The sequence below is a fragment of the Lycium barbarum genome, chromosome 4 (assembly GCF_019175385.1).
Source record: "Lycium barbarum isolate Lr01 chromosome 4, ASM1917538v2, whole genome shotgun sequence".
NCBI classification, from domain to species: Eukaryota; Viridiplantae; Streptophyta; class Magnoliopsida; order Solanales; family Solanaceae; genus Lycium; species Lycium barbarum.
The window spans coordinates 19,941,114-19,959,550 of record NC_083340.1 but is presented as its reverse complement, the minus strand read 5'-3'; the positions used below and the strand labels follow the sequence as shown (position 1 = coordinate 19,959,550).

Here is an 18,437-nt window from a genome sequence, read left to right as displayed (position 1 = left end):
ATAAGTTAAAAAAATAAGTTGGGGTAGTCTAACTTATTTTTTTGGCTTATAAGCTGTTTTCAGCTTATAAGCTGCTTTAGATAAGTTAAGTCAAATGGGCCCAATTATTTTTTTGAGCTTATTTTAAATATAAAATTACTTTAAGCTGGCCAGCCAAACACTAAAAAAAAAAATGAAAACAGCTTATAAGCCAATCCAAACGGGCTCATAGTCATTGGTACAATAGCTTGAAAAAAGAAGCAAAAATCTCCAAAACATCACTAAAATCATGCCACGTTTACATAAATGCCTCCATAGCTTCACAAATTAAAGCGCTAAAACTGTTCCACTCACTATTTCCCCTCGCTGCTTCACTCTCACAGTAGAGAGATAAATGGCTTCTACTTCTACAGCTTACATGGCTACCACTACTACTTTCACTTCTAATCTTCATAATCAAATCAAACAAAACCCCTTTTTTCCAAATAATTATAAAAATTTATTCCACCCCTTTACTCCTAGAAAAAATCTCAAGAACCCAAACTTGTTTAAGTTTCCTAAAATGACTCTCTCAAATGACTATGTTGGAATAGGAAGTTTCAACCCCACAAGAACAAATTACAATACTTCCAAGTTTTACAAAAGGATGGATTCTTGTTTGGTAATTCCTCCACCAAAGGGTAAAAAACCCAAAGCTATAATCAAATTTGTGGGTGGTGCTTTTATTGGAGCTGTTCCTGAAGTTTCTTACAGGTTAGATAAGTTGTTATGTCTTGAATCTTGTGGAATTGGCGTTAAGGGTGTGTTTGGTATGAAGGAATCCTAGAAAATGTTTTCTTGGAAAATATTAAGTGTGTTTCTTTTTTATTTTCTTGTGTTTGGTAAATAAGCAAAAATATCATCGAGAGCATTTATATATAATTTAGCCACAACACTATGGAGTGGTCAGTGGGCAGGAGACAAAGAACTTAGAATGTTACGTATGGAACTTGTTTGCATTTTTCTCGTTGTTTTTCTAGAGAAAATGTTTGCCAAAACTTTTGACCAACAAAATATTGGAAAAATGGAGAATTCCATACTAAACACACCCTAAAGGTTTAATCTTTTCTTGATTTTTGTAGAATTCGCATTGAGGGTGTGTTTGGTATGAAGGAATCCTAGAAAATGTTTTCTTGGAAAATATTGAGTGTGTTTCTTCTTTATTTTTTAGTGTTTGGTAAGTAAGCAAAAATATCGTCAAGAGCATTTATATATAATTTGGCAAAACACTAAGTGGGGAGGAGACAATGAACTTAGAATGTTAATTATGGAATTTGTTTGCGTTTTTCTTGTTTTTAAGAAACTTGTTTTCCCAAAATTTTGACCAACAAAATATCGGAAAATTGGAGAACTCCTTACCAAACACACCCTGAAGGTTTAATCTTTTCTTTATTTTGGTTTTTTTGGGTTGTTGTTGTTAACAGTTATTTACTGGAGAATTTGGCGAGAGAAGGGTATCTGATAATTTGTGTGCCATACAATGTGACATTTGATCATGCCCAAGTGGCAAGACAGGTATTTGAGAGATTTCATGCTTGTTTCGACTCAATTTTAGCATCAGGATTGCCTGATGCTGGCCTTTTTGCTGCTGAGATTGTTGATTTGCCACTCTACTCGGTTGGCCACAGGTAATTACTGTTGAATTACTCTTATTTCCTATCGTGTTTCTTAATATTTTTTACCATGGGCTTGTTATTTTTAGGGATAATTACATTTTTGGATCGCTCAAAAGAATCATAGCCAACAGATGTAGAGGTTTTGTGTATTAAGTATAAATATACATATTGTATACACAAAATATACGTATAATATACATAATCAGTGTATATGTTTTGTATGTGCCCATAGTTATTTTTGGCCGACGGTCCAAAAATGAAAAAAAAACCTTATTTTAATGGGTTACTCAGTAATTTGTAAATAGATTTTCGATTGAAGGCTTCAGCATACTTCTTTTTGTGTGTATAAGTGGGTCTGATGGAGCTCAGTTTGAATTGGATTTGCTTAATCTGACTTGTTTCAGATGCATTAACTTTTTTTTTGTGTACTCTTTTTTCTTTAAATTGCTAGAGATCCATTGGAGTATTACCTGACTCAGATATCTTTTTTTGTTTTTGTTTTTGGTACCGTGCATTTTGCAGTAATGGTGCTCTTATTCAAGCGCTCGTAGGAAGTTATTTTTGTGAGAAGATACCAAAGGTTTGGTGTTTCACCTCTGGCTCACAGTTCAAAGAAATGAATGCCTTTACTGAGTCCTTTTTTATGTCTTTCATGCAGGCTAATGTTATAATATCATACAACAATAGGCCAGCGTCAGAAGCAGTGCCATATTTTGAGCAGGTTATTTGTCCATTTCTTACATAATATGTGGTGGCTCCAACATTCTAAATTTATGCAGCTATATTGTCTTCACTTAATTTCTCATGATTCATCTTCTATCAAGGGACAATATGTACTCCGTTATAGCTTGAGGAGGAGATGTTGTACCCAAGTTGATTTTTTCTCTTAGTTTGTTCCCTTTATCCTGCTTTGGTTCCTATAGTATTGAACCCCTGTTGTGTTGCACATTTTAGGATTTGATGGAACTTTCATGGTGTTTATGGTTAAATCGTTTTATCACTATTTCCGTCAAATCTAATGAACATAAATTGTTAAATTTTTGACGCATCTAGACGTGTTAACTTTTGACAAACTTAAAAGGACCAAAACCGTACAGTGCCTTAAGGGACTATTTCGAACTAACCCTCAAACATAAGGGACCATTTTTGTCATTTTCTCCGTCTCTGGTGTATAGTGATTTAGCTTTTCATTTCCGCTGTTATGTCTCCCTCACCAAACATATGATATCTCATAATCTTCATGGTATAGTTATGCCTGGTTCCTTTTGAGGTCAAGGTAAAAACAAATTTCTAAAGAAATCCTTAACCCTGTTCACCTTCTTGTATGCAGTCTCATCAACTAAAGATCTTTCCATCTCTTTAGGCAATTGGCATTTGCATAAGCTAGCTTTAGCTTGATGCTTCTGAACATCCCTCTTCCTATTTTATGGTTCGTTGCAGTAATTCTGCATGAATATTCTTTGCCCTTTGAAAACAATGGCCCACAAGCAAATTCTGAAAGGAGTAGGACTTTGTGAGTGCTTCAGATGTTGGATAACTAGTAACATCAATTGGTAGTCTAGTTGCTTACCTGTACAAACACATAAACATCTCTTCTAACTTACCATGTACTAACAATAGTTATAGTAGTATTTAAGAATACATAGATAACAATAATCATAATAATAAGTTCTCAAATTAGTAAGAAAATATTTAATCTAGGGAAGAACCTATCCCTTTGTGAGGAGCCATCTTTTGGGTGAAGTTGATAATATGAATTTGGTGTATGCATTTATCGCGGTTAGCTGCCATCTGCAAATAGAATAGGCAATCGGATTCTAGCGACAATCTGTTTTTTCTAGAATCTTCTAGTCTGGCTTTTATTTTCTCTATAGAAAATTTTGCTGCCAAATGCATCATTTCTTGAAGTTTTGATCCCATATTGCAGTTGGGTCTTCTTGTTGGCCAGATGGTGCCTGTTGTATCTCCAGTGTATTCAATGGCTCAAACGGCTTCAGGTAGATTAATCTAACTGCTTCATCTATTATTTGTTGTTCCCCCTAGAAACTATAGCTATGCCAATTGCTATTTCCCATATGCAGCAATCTTGCATGCAACTGCTACTCCATCTACCTAATTTATATTTATGGAGCTTGAGAATAAAATGTTCAAATTGATTGAGATTGATGCAAAGTGTATAAAATTTGTCTGAGTTATTGAGGAGGTGGATACTTAGTAGAAAGATGTACATGATTCAATATCTCTTATGAGTTTAAATTGTTTGAGGAGGAAATTTGTCATTTCGAGAAATAGGTGAAGTTTTTTCGAACAAAAAAAGGAAATTAGGTCAAATTTATTAGGACATGGGAATATTATTTAAGTTCTCCTTTCCTACTTTGCTTACTACAGTCTTGTGTTTCCTACTGTCTTCTCCTTTCTATTTTTCTCCTGCAATTTGACAAGCACGTGTTATATACCAGTTAGTTTTAGAAAATTATATATGTTTCGAGCCATTTGTGCCAAATTACAAGAGATCTCACTTTTACCTTTTTTGATGTTCCACTTTTTTCCGAGGATCAAGTTCTACTTCCTTTAAAAGTGACTATTGGATGTTCAGATATACTCCTTTTTGATCAAGCAAAAGTAAAATATCCTCCTAGTGAAGGTCAGGTATGTGCAGAGGGTTTTAGGCCAAGTCCAATTTGTTTCTCCACAAGCTTAGATGCCACGTTTTCAATAAAATTGACCTATCATGACTGAGAAACTTCATAAGAAGTTTTAAATAACTTTGCACATCAATATGGTCACTACCCAGTGTAATCCCACAATAGTGGGGTCTGGGGAGGGTAAGATGTACGCAGCCTTACCCCTACCTGGGTAGGGAGGCTGTTTCCGATTGACCCTCGGCAACCCTCCTCCTTTATCCGGGCTTGGGACCGGCAATGTGAGCGAGCTCACACAGGCGGAGTTAACTTTGCACATCAATATATGCGGAAGAATTTAAACATCCAACTCAAAATATGAAGGCACCAAATGAAGTAACCCAAGACGTTTATAAACCCTTTAGGTGGTCTTTATATACCCGAAGTGGAACACTGCATTAACTCTTTTTTTTTAATCAGCGAGTGAATTACTTCATAACTCAATGCCTTCCAGTACGTGTAACCTGATTTTGGATTCACAAGTGAATTTAATGTGTTGAGTTTGGTAAATTTGGATCTAATTTCATGTAAAAGAATCTGAATATTCAACCCACAACATAAAGCACTGGGCACTAGGCAGAACCCAAGAGCTTTCTATACCCTTTTAGATTATATGCCTGATTGGAACACCTCAATGAGAATGAGAATGAGAATAGAGAAGGAAACTTCATTTAATTCTACCATCTTTATGCCAAAATTTTGAACAGCATTATTTATGAAACTAGAGCCAAGACAATCAAGATGATCAAGAAAAACAAGGCTGTTGTTCTGTTGAAGTCATACCCTGATGACATTTACATACCTGTAAGTTCCAAGCTATCAGCAAGAAGCTTCTTTAGACACTCAGATCCGTACCCTCTTAAAATAGCACACTTCTTCATGATTTTGTTTTAGCTTTTTGCAAAGGTAAAGTGATGTATAAGAGTTGCCAGATGCTGTAATGCTGGAAATAAGGGGTGGAATGGAGGGTATAATGTATCATATGAAATTTTATTAGTTATTCTGGTCAACAACAATCTTGCATGTGCTTGATCAAGAGCTTCAATGAGTCTTCTTCACTGTCTTTATATGACCTAATCATTGCTTCTTTTTTTTTTTTTTTGCTGGCTTTGAACAGGAAATTTGTCGATTTCACTGCGATGATATTCGCCCTGTTTCTTGCATTTTGTTATACTTGTTTTGTTGTCCCTTTTCAGTGGAGTCTCCTGTTCTGCTAAGTTTTTTCATCATTATAATCAATTTCTTCTCGTCAATAATTTGTAGGAGATGCGTTGAGGGTGTTACTTGATACAGCTGGAACAGTCATCCCTGACTATGATCCAGAAACAGTTGTTTCATTGACTAAATTTGCCGATCAATTGCCTTCGGTATTTGGTGAGGTATGTGCTAGCCAGCAATTTGGATGGATATTTCAATCGTCTCCCTTGCATGTTCTTGCTGTTTTGCGAATATTATATACCTTGCTGAATCTCACTTTCTTGATGCATATTATATGAACTTTAAGCACATTATCTTTTTGGTCTAACTATCTGCTCTAATGAATTGTTGCTTCTTTTAGCTTTCTCAAGGGATATCAGAGTTCAAGCCAAGACCCTCTGAAAATCTTGAGTGTTTCAAAAATGCATACAATGTCAAGCGTACACTGCTGGTATTCATATTATTGTTTTATCATCCGCAAAAATAGTTTGATTGGAAGTTAATGTCAGTTTTGATGGGTTTGAACTATTATTTCAGGTGAAGTTTGACCTTGACTCAATTGATGAGACAGATCGGCTTGAAGAGGCATTAAAGCCTCGCGTAGAATCTTATGGTGGAAAAGTTGAGAAAATCGCATTAACGGGTAACCACATCACACCATGTGTACAGGTAACTTGCACATTCTTGCAAGATTTGCTTTGTTCATTTGTTTAAACAGCTACAGAAATAAGGAGGATTCTACTTCAACCTTAGCGATTAGGTGCATGGTTTGGCTTAATTTTCAAGCTGAAATTTTTACCACTTAATGACAATGGGAACTTCCATTAATCATACTCGTACTGACATAGAAAATGAAAATTGCTCATGCATTGTAACACTAAGAAACTGAAAACCCTTTACATAACGAACTTTGCATTATTCGTTCATTTTCATAGAAACACAATGTGAATCTTTGTTTTCGTGATCAGGAACCAAAATGGAAAGTAGGAGCTGTATACACTCCAGCAGACGCTGTTGCTCAAGTTGTTAAGACTATTTCGTTAAATGACACTAAGGGCCTATGTACAACCATTGTCAATTGGTTCAGTTGTCTTGAGGAGTAATCTTTGGCCACTTCAGCTGAAATCCTAAATTGTTTTGAAATGTTGCTACCTGTATAAACATGGAATTCTCTCATGCACAATGTATAGCTCGACAATGCAGAAAACTACACATATATCATCACAGTAGCATCAAAATAGTACAGTTAAACCTCGTCGCCCTCCCTTTGGAAAAGGCAAAAGAAAAGTGATCTCCATACAACATCGAAAATGTTTACCAGTAGTTTATCTTTAAATCTCTTGATCATATATGAAAATACTTTTATTATTATTAATTGAGGTATGAATTTTTTTGGAAAATTCTTCTGAGGTTTTGGAGAATGATGGTCTTGAGCTCAATATATAAGTGATTTAGTACGGTCTTTACATCATTTTAGCTCAAATGCTTGTGAGAATTCAAATCTTGTAACTTTCTCAGCTTTAATATATATCTAAAATTTCAATATATAAACGTAAATCTTTTATTGGTGGTATTACAAAATGGGAAAATTTCATAAATATACAATTGAGTCACTTACATTATAAAAAAATAGCTTAAAACTTACATTACAAAGCTCTAACCCAAAACTTCCCTCTTCTCCCCTCTCTCTCCACTGCCTCCTCCTTTTTTTTTTTTTTTTTTTTTTTTGTTGGAGTTCACCACTGCCTCTTTTTTTTTTTTTTTTTTTAATAGAGTATTATAATCATATGCCCATACACACCCATATACAATATTATACAACATTATAATCCATATACTCATATACAATATTATACAAAATTTATTATCCATATACCCATATACATTCATATACACCTATAAACAAATATTATACACCCATATACAATATTATAGCCCTTATATCCATAAACACACATATACACTTGTATGCAATATTATACACCCATATACATTCATATATAATATTATACAACCATAGACAATATTATAACTCATATATCAATATACATCCATATACACTCATATACAATATTATACAGTAGAATACACCCATAAACAATATTATAACCCATATATCCATATACACACATATACAATATTATACACCCATATACACTCATATACACCCATATATAGTCATCGTCGGAGTTCCGTTCTCCGGCGTATACACCCATATACATCGACATACACTCATATACACCCATATACAGTCATCACCGGAGTTTCCGTTCTCCGGCGAACTCCAACACTATCACCAGAACCAACTGTTTAAACATCAAAGATCCGGTGTGACAGAAGGAGAGGGGAACTTAAAAAAAAAAAGTGAGAAGGAGAGAGGAAGAAGAAGAAGAAGTGAGAAATCCACTAAATACCGGTAAACAATGTATCAATCTTGTATAATAGTGTATAAGAGACGTTTATACACCCATATATTATAGAAGAAGAATTCCACCAAATACATATAAACGATATATCAATCTTGTATAATAGTGTATAAAGGTGTTTATACACGCCTATACGCTATTATACAATATTATACAAATGAATCGTATCAATGGAGCTTCACATGTTCTTCTTCTTCCTTGAACTTCTTTTGAAATTTAACTCAAATCTAACTCAAATCTGCTCCAAATCACTTCAAATTTAAGTTTTGAACTCTTGTTGATGTTTCCAATCAATTAGAACAACACCCAATCAAGTTTCCAAGCAAACCCAGCAACACTTATTTAAAAAATAATCTCAAATTTCACATCTGAGTTTAACTTTCAAATTCAAAATCTATGATACGACTCAAACTTAAAGCTTAAGCTCTTCAATGGAGTTTTCTTTTTAATCAATCAAATTTCAAATATGAGAAACTTGAGCTCCATCAATGGAGGTTTTCTGATTTTTTTTAGTAGCATATGAGATTCAGGGAAAATTTTAAACAATTGGGATAGTGGAGATCTTCACAAAAAGACATGGATACGGGGCTAGGGAGATGACTGCAAATGAGATTTTGGAGTGAAGTCCTCTGAAGCTTAGATGCAACAGCCGTAGAATTATTGGGCTTAGAGAAGGAAAGAAAGTTTAAGTTACATGCAAAGTGGGTCAAATAGTGTAAGAAGGTAAAATATGGGCCTAATTTGATAGCATTGTTGCCCCAATTGATATACAGTGTAATTAATCCTTACAAAATCCTTCATTTTGTTTACCTCATTAACATGGCCTCATAGGACAAGTATCAATAACAAATTTTGATTTTACTTAGGCCATGGATTTTTTTATTTTTTTTTCATATGTTCAATTGTTTATAATTTTACTCTTATTTGAGTTCTCCTGAAATGATAGATATTTGTGCTCAATGTTTTCTCATAAATATAAATATTTAATTAAGGAAATTGTTGGAAACTCATATTTTCTTAACTAAATGGCTAATACGTCACCAAAAACAAATCGGAAAGACGTAAATCAACTATTTTTAAGAAAAGACAAAATCAACAATTCATATCCTGACCCTCTTAGGTGGGCCCAGCCCATGGTTCTCAAGAACTAAATTAGTCCATGGGTCAAAATATCCGGAAGATTTGCACAAATAGGATCATTCAAAAGAACTATTTAGCTTTTGTTCCCGTTTAAGAAATTTGTGCAAAAGTAACTTTGGCGCTAAGAATTGAATTTCGCTTAAGAAGTAATGCTGGCAGGGCAATGTGTATTTTATTTATCTTTAAATTGTTCACAAGATATGTTGGATTTGTAAAACTTACCTTGTTCACGAGTTATGCTGGCGGGGAATGACTTTAGTACAATCTTCGTTACACCTGTCTTTAAATTGTTCTCACACTTTGCTTGTTGGTTTGTATTGTTCAATTTTTTCACTAATCTGATAAGACTTTATACTATCTTCATTCTACCAATCTTGTTAAATTGTTCACAAGTCTTGCTAGATGAACAAGACTTACCTCTGTTCAATTATTCGTAAGTGTTGTAGAACTAGCAAGATTTTGTACCGTCTTCATTTTACTTATCTTGTTCAACTATTCACAAATCTCATCGAATTGGCAAAACTTGCCTATGTTGTTCAGTTGTTCATATCTCTAATTAAATTGTTTTCTTTTTCTAACTTATGATTCATCTCACTGTCCTCAACTTACCAGTTAGGAGATAGAAGCTGTCATTTGCCGCATAACCTAGTTTTGTAACAGTTTTTAAAACAGGGACAAAAGTTAAATACTAATCCTCAAAAGGGATCCTGGATGCAAATTCTTGAAAAAGACCAAACTTGGAAAAACAATTGTCTTCGTTCACCTTTAGACTACGCCAAACTTGATTTAAGTTTTTTCTTTTTGCCATACATATTTTCATATACTCGGTGTTCCCTAAGTTTTTATAGCTAGTTTCCGCAGATAAATTGATCACTTTATTTCTATTTTCTATAAAGGTACTCAAGTTGACTCTTACAAGAAAAAGCAAAAACGATTGAATCAGGAAAAAATCATCTGTAAAAAGAAACTTAATAATGCTCAACTTGACTTGTGTATTGTAAATGAAAGCACACTTCCAACAATAACCATGAAAACTCAGCCTCAAGCTAAGGCTGTTGTGTTTGACATGGAGATGATATATATATATCTACAGAAAGACTACTTTGCTTATCAAGGTGAATTTTCAGCAGACGTGCTGCTACAAGCTTCTTTCCCTATGCACCACACTCGACTCCGGCTTGGTGTTGCAGTTACTGAACTTATCTTTGATTCAACAAACTCAATGTCTGACATATCAGAAGCATTGGTACGACGAGAATCATAAGATCGTCCATCGGTTTTATTCATCTGATCAATCAACGAATGCCTTACACGAATGGGTATAGGACTATCTGACAATCCTGGAATTCTTACACCAGGAAGGTGGCATGAAGCCGCGGGAGAATTGGGATTGCTCAAAATGTCTTCTTGCAGAATTTCGCCTATCCTAGTTAGGATACTGAATGCCAAGTTCAATAGAACCCGAGAATATGCTTCAAGAATTGAACACCCCACATCCTACAATGGTAAGAGAAGAACAAACGAAAATCAAGAACACATCAAGCGGCTATGAAATACAATGACTCGTTTCGAGTCCTGCTATTCTAAGCACAGCATACACAGCTCATAGCACTAGGGAAATACAATATAAGCTAAGGAACAACTCAAAAGCATAGCAATTAACTGTGTCAAGTAATTATTGACAAGTATATCTTTATACTTTGGTTTGTTTGGACCATTTGTTGAAATCCCTAATAAAAAGCAGCATGACAAAAGCCGAAACTAGGGGTGTGTTTGGTATGAAGGAAAATGTTTTTCATAATGTTTTCTTGGAAAACAAGTGAGTTTCTTACTTATTTTCTAGTGTTTGGTAAGAAAGTAAAAAAAATATTATCCGAAGAGCATTTATATGTAATCTAGCAAAACACTATGGAGTGGGATGGGGTGAGGAATGGGGGTGGGATGGTCAAAGGGGTGGGGGCTGGGGGGGTTGGGTGGGTGGGGAGAGACAAGGAACTTCGAATGTCACCTATGGAAATTGTTTTCATGTTCCTCATTTTCAAGAAACTTGTCCTATATAAAATGTTTTGAAAACATTTTGACCAACCAAACATGGGAATGTTTCTGACCTCCCGGGCCCACACCGTCTGATCCATACTGTAAGAACAGAATGGATACAAACAATTCAACATGCAGATCACAGGCGTGATAGCTTTATCAACAGAAAGACTCTAGTTTTCTTTTAAATTACAGAAGAACAGTTTCCTCATCTGAGAACCACCATTCATGTTCTATTTCTCCCCACTATTTTTTTTTTTTTAAGAATCTTGAGAACTGAAACAAAAATAAAGTAATGTGTATCAAAAGACTCTCCTTTCCATATTAATTATATCTTATGGATGTAACTAGCGGGAAATAATTTTACCTTGCCATATTGGATCTTTGTGACATTGAGGAATGTCTGAGGAAGGTTTGGATATTTAATCTTGAGTTGCTGCAGAAGAGATTCTGCTCTGCCCAATAACACCTCTGTCTTGTCCAGTTCAGATATAGAATCTTTTAAGAAAGACCAAGATGTTCGTGCGGGAGATTTTCCACATGCATGTTCTTCTATTTTCTCTTTCCATGCAAGTACTGCAGCCTCCAATCTGTTAACAGCTTCAAGGGCATCGTGTTCAGATTTTATGTTAAGGGAATTGAGCCTCGCATCCGCGGATGTTGATTCTGCATTCAGGATCCTGTAAAGGTCCTCCCCTAGACTTGTCCTGCCAGACTGTTTAGAGTAAATTGATCTTGTTACTCGGTTCATATGAATAAAGAAGAGATATGCACAAATATACATATAATATACATAATCAGTGTATATGTTTTGTACATTTTGGCTAGCGCCCGTAATTAATTTTGGCCCACGGGACAAAAATGAAAAAAAGCCAAATAAAGAAATACGTTGCAGAAAATAACTTCAGTGGCATAGCTCACTTGCCTTTGGAAGTGCATCTTTAATGATTGTTGGAACAGGCATTTCAGACAAGACATTTTCGTTGATAGCTTTAGCTGCTTTAAATATTTGATTCACCAATTTGCCTTGATTCAACAATTTGTTTCTTTCAGGGTCAGAGAGCCCAGTTATGGGTACCTGGGGTGACGGAAGCCACCACCTTTTGCTCTCCCCAGCACTTCTGCTTCTTCCTTCTGCTCGGCTACCCACTTCCGTATACCAAAACTCAGTATTAACCATTGAATCCAAAGCTTCCTAGACATTTCAAGAAATTCAGAATTAGAACCAAATTAATGTAAAAAAGGGTCCACTTTAGGATTAAAGCGACCACCTACAAGAAGCATGGAGTCCAACTTTTGAAGCGCTGGAAGATTCATATGGATGTCTGCACGAGCTTTTGGAGTCATGATCTGGTCCAACAGAAAGTCGAACTTAGCATTAACATTTACTAATAATGAGAAACTAAAGAGATACATTTAGTGAACGGCTAAAAGTCGCAGATACCTCCAATTTCTGGCCATTAGAACCATTTTGTTTAGCAGGAACCAACTCAATCATATGGTTCGTAGGAGAGAGCAACCACTCCATTTCTCTCTTCCATTTCCTCTTCCCATCCTCTGCAAGTGGCTCCAATTTCCAGAGCTCTCCAAACACTGATGCTGCAAATCCAGTAAAAGTATGTCAAATCAGGAGGAAAAGGAGCAGTAAAGTGGGGAAAACAGATCAAGAATTGTAGGACTTCCAAGCTCCATGCAAATCTCTGTCACATCATACTTCCGAAATACTATGTATGTTTTCATTACTCATTTGGAGTATTATTTAGTCTCATCAGCATAAGTTCCAATCTGCTGCATCCACAGTGCAGCAAACTTGTAACTAGACACAGCTCATAAATCCTTACTCTTAATCAGATTTCAGATTGTAAAATTAATGCCAGTTTTACTTGATACTACAGCATTGAATCTTCATGTTTTATAGATAGCTCATATCTTGGCTGCTGAAATATCTTCTCAACAAAGGAAGTTGTTGCTGCATTTTATTAGACCTTTTCTTTTCGTTTCTGATAGCGTTGGTGTCCAGGCTGTTAATAGAGATATTTTGTTGGCCCTTTAGACATTTTAATTGTAACATAATCAAAGAGATAGGCAAGGCAATACTTGAGAACTTAACCAAATTAGCAATTCCCTACTACCTGCAAGATTTGTAATGGCATTTGACAGTGCTAATGCAGTGGAAACCCCCTTGGTTCCACCAGTCACATCCTCCCCGAGTAACAACTTGGCAAATTTTTCTTTCATTGTTTCGACATCTGAAAACTGGGTTGTATAAGCAGGTTTTTCTTTTACATAGTAATGTTGCGGACTTGGCGCAAAATCCCATTCATCATCCCTCTTCATCATTGTTGTCCAGTGAGAAGAGAAAGATCCAAAAGCATTATTGCTGGAACTGCTGCTTGAGTCATCATCATCAAAGGAATCCGTAACACCTCCACCTCTGCTAGTGAGACTCTGATTGTCATACGGCTGACTGTTCAAAATACTTTCGAGGCCATCATATGTTGTAATTCCTGAGAGATATATTAAATTTAGTATTCAGATTATGCTTAAACCTTGTTGGTGTGTTTTCAAAGAAACTTTTACGGTATCAAAAAAGTAGTAATCAGATGTTGCACAAATATGACGCTGCCAGCATATTTTAATTTGCAAGTATGTGCTTCTTTGTTAAGTATGGGATATATATAAAAAAAAAAAATGATCAGCTCAATGAACAAATTGTCAAATTACTCCTTGACAAGAATTAAGATCACTGGTTCTAAATCTATGTCCCTTTCTGAATGGTAAACCAATAAAACATCAGTACAGATCTAGATCTTCAAAGAAGATCAATTATTGAAGCAGACAATTCCTACTTTACTGTTGAATATTATTTATCTTTTATCTATACTCGTAAGAAATAAAGATGACTAGACATGTATATCAGTTAGCTCTACAATTCTCTTATTCAAAGCTGGTTACCCTCAAAATAGTAGAAACAAATGTCATAAACTGAAAAGCGAATTCCCGAAGTAGCAGTTAATACGATAAAAACCTAATAATTTCACATAAGGAAAGTCAGGTGTTGCATGAATTTGTAATACGAAGCTTTTAGTTTCAAAGAACTACTAGAGTTAGGTCCACCATTTTACCAAGCAAATCTTACTTGTAAATAAGAACCAGGGAACTACTATTGATTTCTGCCATGGAGAGCTTAGTGTAAATCACTACCACATATACTTATATCTATGTAATACGTACACCACAGTAGAGTATTCCTCTCCTTTTCATCTATGAAAGTCTTAAAATAAAAGGTAGAAAATTTCAAAGCATAGTTCCTTCCATGTGACTTAGGTGACAATTTCAAGCCATTGATTCCCAGCATTTGGGTTGTTAATTTACTGAAAGTACAGCATCCACCAAATAACTAACATGGCAATGTCCAGATTCAAGAAACATGTGCTACACAGAAGTCAAATAATTACACTTTATATGTAGACAAACAAGGTGGTTAGTAAATGTCAGATTCACAATCTAAATATTAGCATTCACTTGCAAAAAATATTTGGCATTTGCCCCTGATTTTGTGCTAAACTATCCATAAAGATGACTAAGATGTCATTAACTTTATTAACTACATATGTTGCAAAATTACAAAGCAGAACTAAATAAGAAATTACCCCAATTTAGAAAAAACATTGAGTTCATGCACTTAAATAAACATGTTAGCAGCTTAAGTACTTCAACAACATGAACTTTAATTTTTTATTCTCTATGAAATGCAATTACTAGATACAGTACTTGGCATTTATTCAGTCATCTACAGCTTTCTTTTTAAAAAATAGGTAAAATATTTCTGTCTTGTACAGTTTTCTGAAAGAAGCATTAAAATCTGTAGGACAATATAATTTTGAAGAGTCCACTTCAAATTATGGTCCTAGGATGGAAGGACACCAATGGTCACTACCTTCCCACTGACATAAACGTGACTCAACTTAAATATGTCATGGTCAAAATACATATGCTTTAAAATGGAGGGCCATATCACAAGAGCATTTATGCAATAGGGACCCTCAGAGCTTCTTGCTCTGTCATTATGAACCCCAAAAATGGTAAACACCTACATGATCCTTGTACTACATGCCCAATTTATAGCTTTAGGCCCCTTCAATTTTCTTTTGAGATGCAGTATTATAGTAACTAATCTATGTGTTAAGGGTCGTTTTGGTTGTTGGTTAGGAAGGAAATTTTATCAAAACCAGCATAATTAGTACCATGTTTTGGCACCATTTTAGTTGCTATGCATAAAATTCGGCACAACACATACGGTGTTCCGTTACCAGTTTATAACCCCGCATAACTAAAAAATATGTATAAGTTATGTCACTCAATTCATGTATAATTTTATACAGGATAGAAGATGGAATAACTATACATGAATAACTAAACCAGCGTAACTGATCCCTGTATTACTAATACCTGCATAACTCTAACCAGCAACCAAACGGCCCCTAAGTACATTACCAACAAATAGCAAACACAGGAATGTTAATTTACTACATTGTGCATGACCCACACCTAGAAACCACCTACCAGAGAAAACACTAGAGATTGTTGGAGCAACATTTTGTGGAACTTTTACCTAGCCAACCGACATTCCATACAACTCTAACAACTACGTAGCAATAAAAGCAAACTGGGATCGGCTATATGAAATCTCATTCTTCACATCGCTCCAAATAAAAAAGAATACTTCTAACTAGTAATAAGAGTGTAAATAAGCTTACTCTGATTTTCATCAAAGTCAATGCTAAGCTCTCTATCTCTTGTACAGCAGGCAAGTCTGCTCTTCATGATTACCATCTTTACCAATCTAAGGGACCAAAATGTACTTCAGATAAAACTGGGAATTATCTCAAATTAAAGATGCTCTTCAACAACCACCTATAATAACCAAAACAGTAAAAAATGTCAGATGAAGTTCAATGTGACAAGACATGGCAAAATACAATTAATGCTACTGTTACATTTGGAAAATAAGGCAAAAAGTCAATAAACCAATATTTAAAACCCTCAAACTGTCATTATTATGATACTTTGGAGTAAAAGTTAACTCTAATCTTATCCCCACAAAGAAGTGGATTATGAAAATAAAGACACATAAATATTCAAGAACTCACACAATTAAACCAAACCCTTCATCAAAATTTGCTCTTTTTTTTTCCCCGAAAGTTAGGAAATGGATTGTTCCACATACCCATTTAAGAATTTTGGTGAAACTGATTTTTTTTTTATGACATGTTTAGTTACATGTAGCTCTCAACAAGTCAATTTTAGCTAAACTACACTGTCCATTTTCCCATCCTAGCCTGCCCAAAAAAAAAAGTAGTAATAGATCCAAAAAGCAATTACAACAGAATATCATTTATAGTCCGTAAAAATAAAGAATTGTTATAACAATAATAATTAGTGGTCCCAGTTTTACAAGGCTCAAAAATACTCTCTCAAAATCTGCGAGTGTAGAGTCCATCATGGTCTCGAGTCTTGAAATATTTAAAAATCTGAAAAAAGGAGCCTACTTTTTTTTTTTTTACTACTTTAAAAATAGCTCATCATTATTTTAAAGAAAAATATAAGGATTAAAGGGGGTAAAAAGAGAACCTTTTTGTGTAATAAAGGAGGCCCTTTTCTGATGAAAAAGTCGCAAAAAGATTTGGATAGTGTCAGAAGCTTCAAATTTATTATCTTTAAGGGGATTTTTCACAGATGTTCAAATTCAAAACCAAAACAGAAAATCAGAATAATAAAAAAAAATAGAAAAGTAGGAGCTCATTCATCTAAAACTAATAGAAAGGCAAGATAAAATAACTGGAGCAAAAAAAAAAAAAAAAACATTGTGGGCACCGACAAATTTGGAGCTGATTAAGGAATTTAGTGTGCTTTATGCTAAACAAACAGAATTTTTTTTTTTTTTTTTGGTCCTTTTGTGTTGAAAATAAAACATGTCTGGTTTAACATAAAATGAAGAATGAAAGAAAGAAGGAGAAATGGGAGTGAGAACAAGAACAGACCTTTTTATTTGATCAAATGAAGAGTTTCATTCATTTATCATCTGTGAAGGATAGAAAAAAAATGGGTGTCATTCAAAAAGAGCTGCATTTATAGAGTTTTTTTTTTTTTTTTGTTCTGGTGGAAAATGAAGGTATGAAACAGTGTGTGTAAACAAAGAAATAAAAGTGGGGAAAAGAAAAGAATGCAGAGCAGAGAAGACAAGATTGGAGGAAAATGGGGGTATTAAAGAAGGAGGTGTAGAAAAATGCAGTAGTAGACAGAGATTAGATATAAAGTGTGTGACAAGTGAGGTGAGAGAGTGGGTAGACAGAATAATGTATTTTTAGTGTAACTGATTTAAGTCAAGACAAGAGTTGATAGATTTAAAATAAATTAAGTCAAGAATAAAAAAAAAAATAGGAGTAAAAGAATCCATGGGAGTTTGGATACCACGGTACTTTGATTTAATATGAGGTTTAAAATATTAATTTGACTTATATTATCTGAATTTTTTACTATTTGGTGAGTCTACGAGGTGTTTTTTTTTATCACATTTTTTCGAATATTTTTTCTTAATTATTTAAATTATAAATTATCATGATTGATAATACTTTTTGTTTAGTTTCTAAATATATAAATTTTATTTTTATAAACTTGAAAAATTTATGTCAAAATTCACGGTCAAAATTATAAAGTTTGACCCTCGTACTCCGAAAAGGTTCACATAAATTGAAACAGAGATAGTATATACTAGTAGCAATTATGATAGTAAAAAAGTAGTACTTGAGCCGATGTCTATCAGAAAAAAAAACTTTTCTACCTCCCATGACGGGCTAAGATTTGCGTATATTTTAACCTCCCGAGACTCCATTATGAGATCACACACTGGTATGTTGTTGTTGTGAAGTAAAAAAGTAGTACTACTAAATTACTAGGTAAAATTAGTTTGATAGAAAAGCTAAAACAAAAAAGATTTAAAAGTTGAAGGGTTTAATTATTAAAAAATTTAAACAAATGTGGAAGTAATATAAAAGTAAAATTATATAAAATCTAGAACATTTTTAAAATACATGTTAATTTGAACAAAGAGATTAATAGCATGTTTGACCAAGATTCTAATAATCTAAATATTTTTAAACCTTTTTTTTTTTTGCTAGAAGTGTTTTTCAAAGAAATACTATTAGATTGTAGTTGGCCAATCATTTTGAAAAAACACTTTTGCAATATTTAGTTATTAATGCTAGGTCAAAATACAAAAGGGTTTTGACCCTGACTTAAAAGAAAAGAAAAGAAATGAA

At 34.2% G+C, this 18,437-nt stretch overlaps 2 protein-coding genes across 4 annotated transcripts; one reads left to right on the top strand and one right to left on the bottom strand.

Annotated features, from left to right (window-relative positions):
• Nucleotides 1–275: 275 nt before the first annotated feature.
• LOC132635487 (uncharacterized) lies at nt 276–6,887 on the top strand. Its single transcript, XM_060351904.1, has 9 exons — nt 276–732; nt 1,443–1,646; nt 2,157–2,214; nt 2,293–2,355; nt 3,562–3,631; nt 5,579–5,694; nt 5,874–5,963; nt 6,050–6,181; nt 6,481–6,887. The coding sequence occupies exons 1-9, from the start codon at nt 374–376 to the stop codon at nt 6,613–6,615; spliced, it is 1,227 nt and encodes a 408-aa protein (XP_060207887.1). The 5' UTR covers nt 276–373; the 3' UTR covers nt 6,616–6,887.
• A 3,141-nt stretch (nt 6,888–10,028) lies between these two features.
• On the bottom strand, nt 10,029–17,445 carry LOC132635485 (rop guanine nucleotide exchange factor 14-like). 3 transcript variants are annotated; one of them, XM_060351901.1, is made up of 8 exons: nt 17,160–17,445; nt 15,876–16,032; nt 13,248–13,622; nt 12,560–12,714; nt 12,391–12,465; nt 12,041–12,310; nt 11,483–11,830; nt 10,029–10,575 (listed from the first exon to the last, which is right to left on the bottom strand). In XM_060351901.1, the coding sequence occupies exons 2-8, from the start codon at nt 15,949–15,951 to the stop codon at nt 10,189–10,191; spliced, it is 1,686 nt and encodes a 561-aa protein (XP_060207884.1). In that variant the 5' UTR covers nt 15,952–16,032; nt 17,160–17,445; the 3' UTR covers nt 10,029–10,188. The 3 variants fall into 3 exon arrangements, with proteins under 3 accessions (XP_060207884.1, XP_060207885.1, XP_060207886.1); XM_060351902.1 differs by lacking the exon at nt 17,160–17,445 and adding an exon at nt 16,269–16,398; XM_060351903.1 differs by lacking the exon at nt 17,160–17,445 and adding an exon at nt 16,346–16,368.
• Nucleotides 17,446–18,437: the final 992 nt, after the last annotated feature.

Coding starts and splice junctions, on each gene's coding strand:
- LOC132635485 (XM_060351901.1), bottom strand. CDS start 15,951: ATGGTAATCATGAAGAGCAGACTTGCCTGCTGTACAAGAGATAGAGAG. Junction 12,466..12,559: donor CTAATGGCCAGAAATTGGAG/GTATCTGCGACT, acceptor CTGTTGGACCAG/ATCATGACTCCAAAAGCTCG. Junction 10,576..11,482: donor CAAAGATCCAATATGGCAAG/GTAAAATTATTT, acceptor TTACCATTGTAG/GATGTGGGGTGTTCAATTCT.
- LOC132635487 (XM_060351904.1), top strand. CDS start 374: ATGGCTTCTACTTCTACAGCTTACATGGCTACCACTACTACTTTCACT. Junction 1,647..2,156: donor CTCTACTCGGTTGGCCACAG/GTAATTACTGTT, acceptor TGCATTTTGCAG/TAATGGTGCTCTTATTCAAG. Junction 2,215..2,292: donor TTTGTGAGAAGATACCAAAG/GTTTGGTGTTTC, acceptor TCTTTCATGCAG/GCTAATGTTATAATATCATA.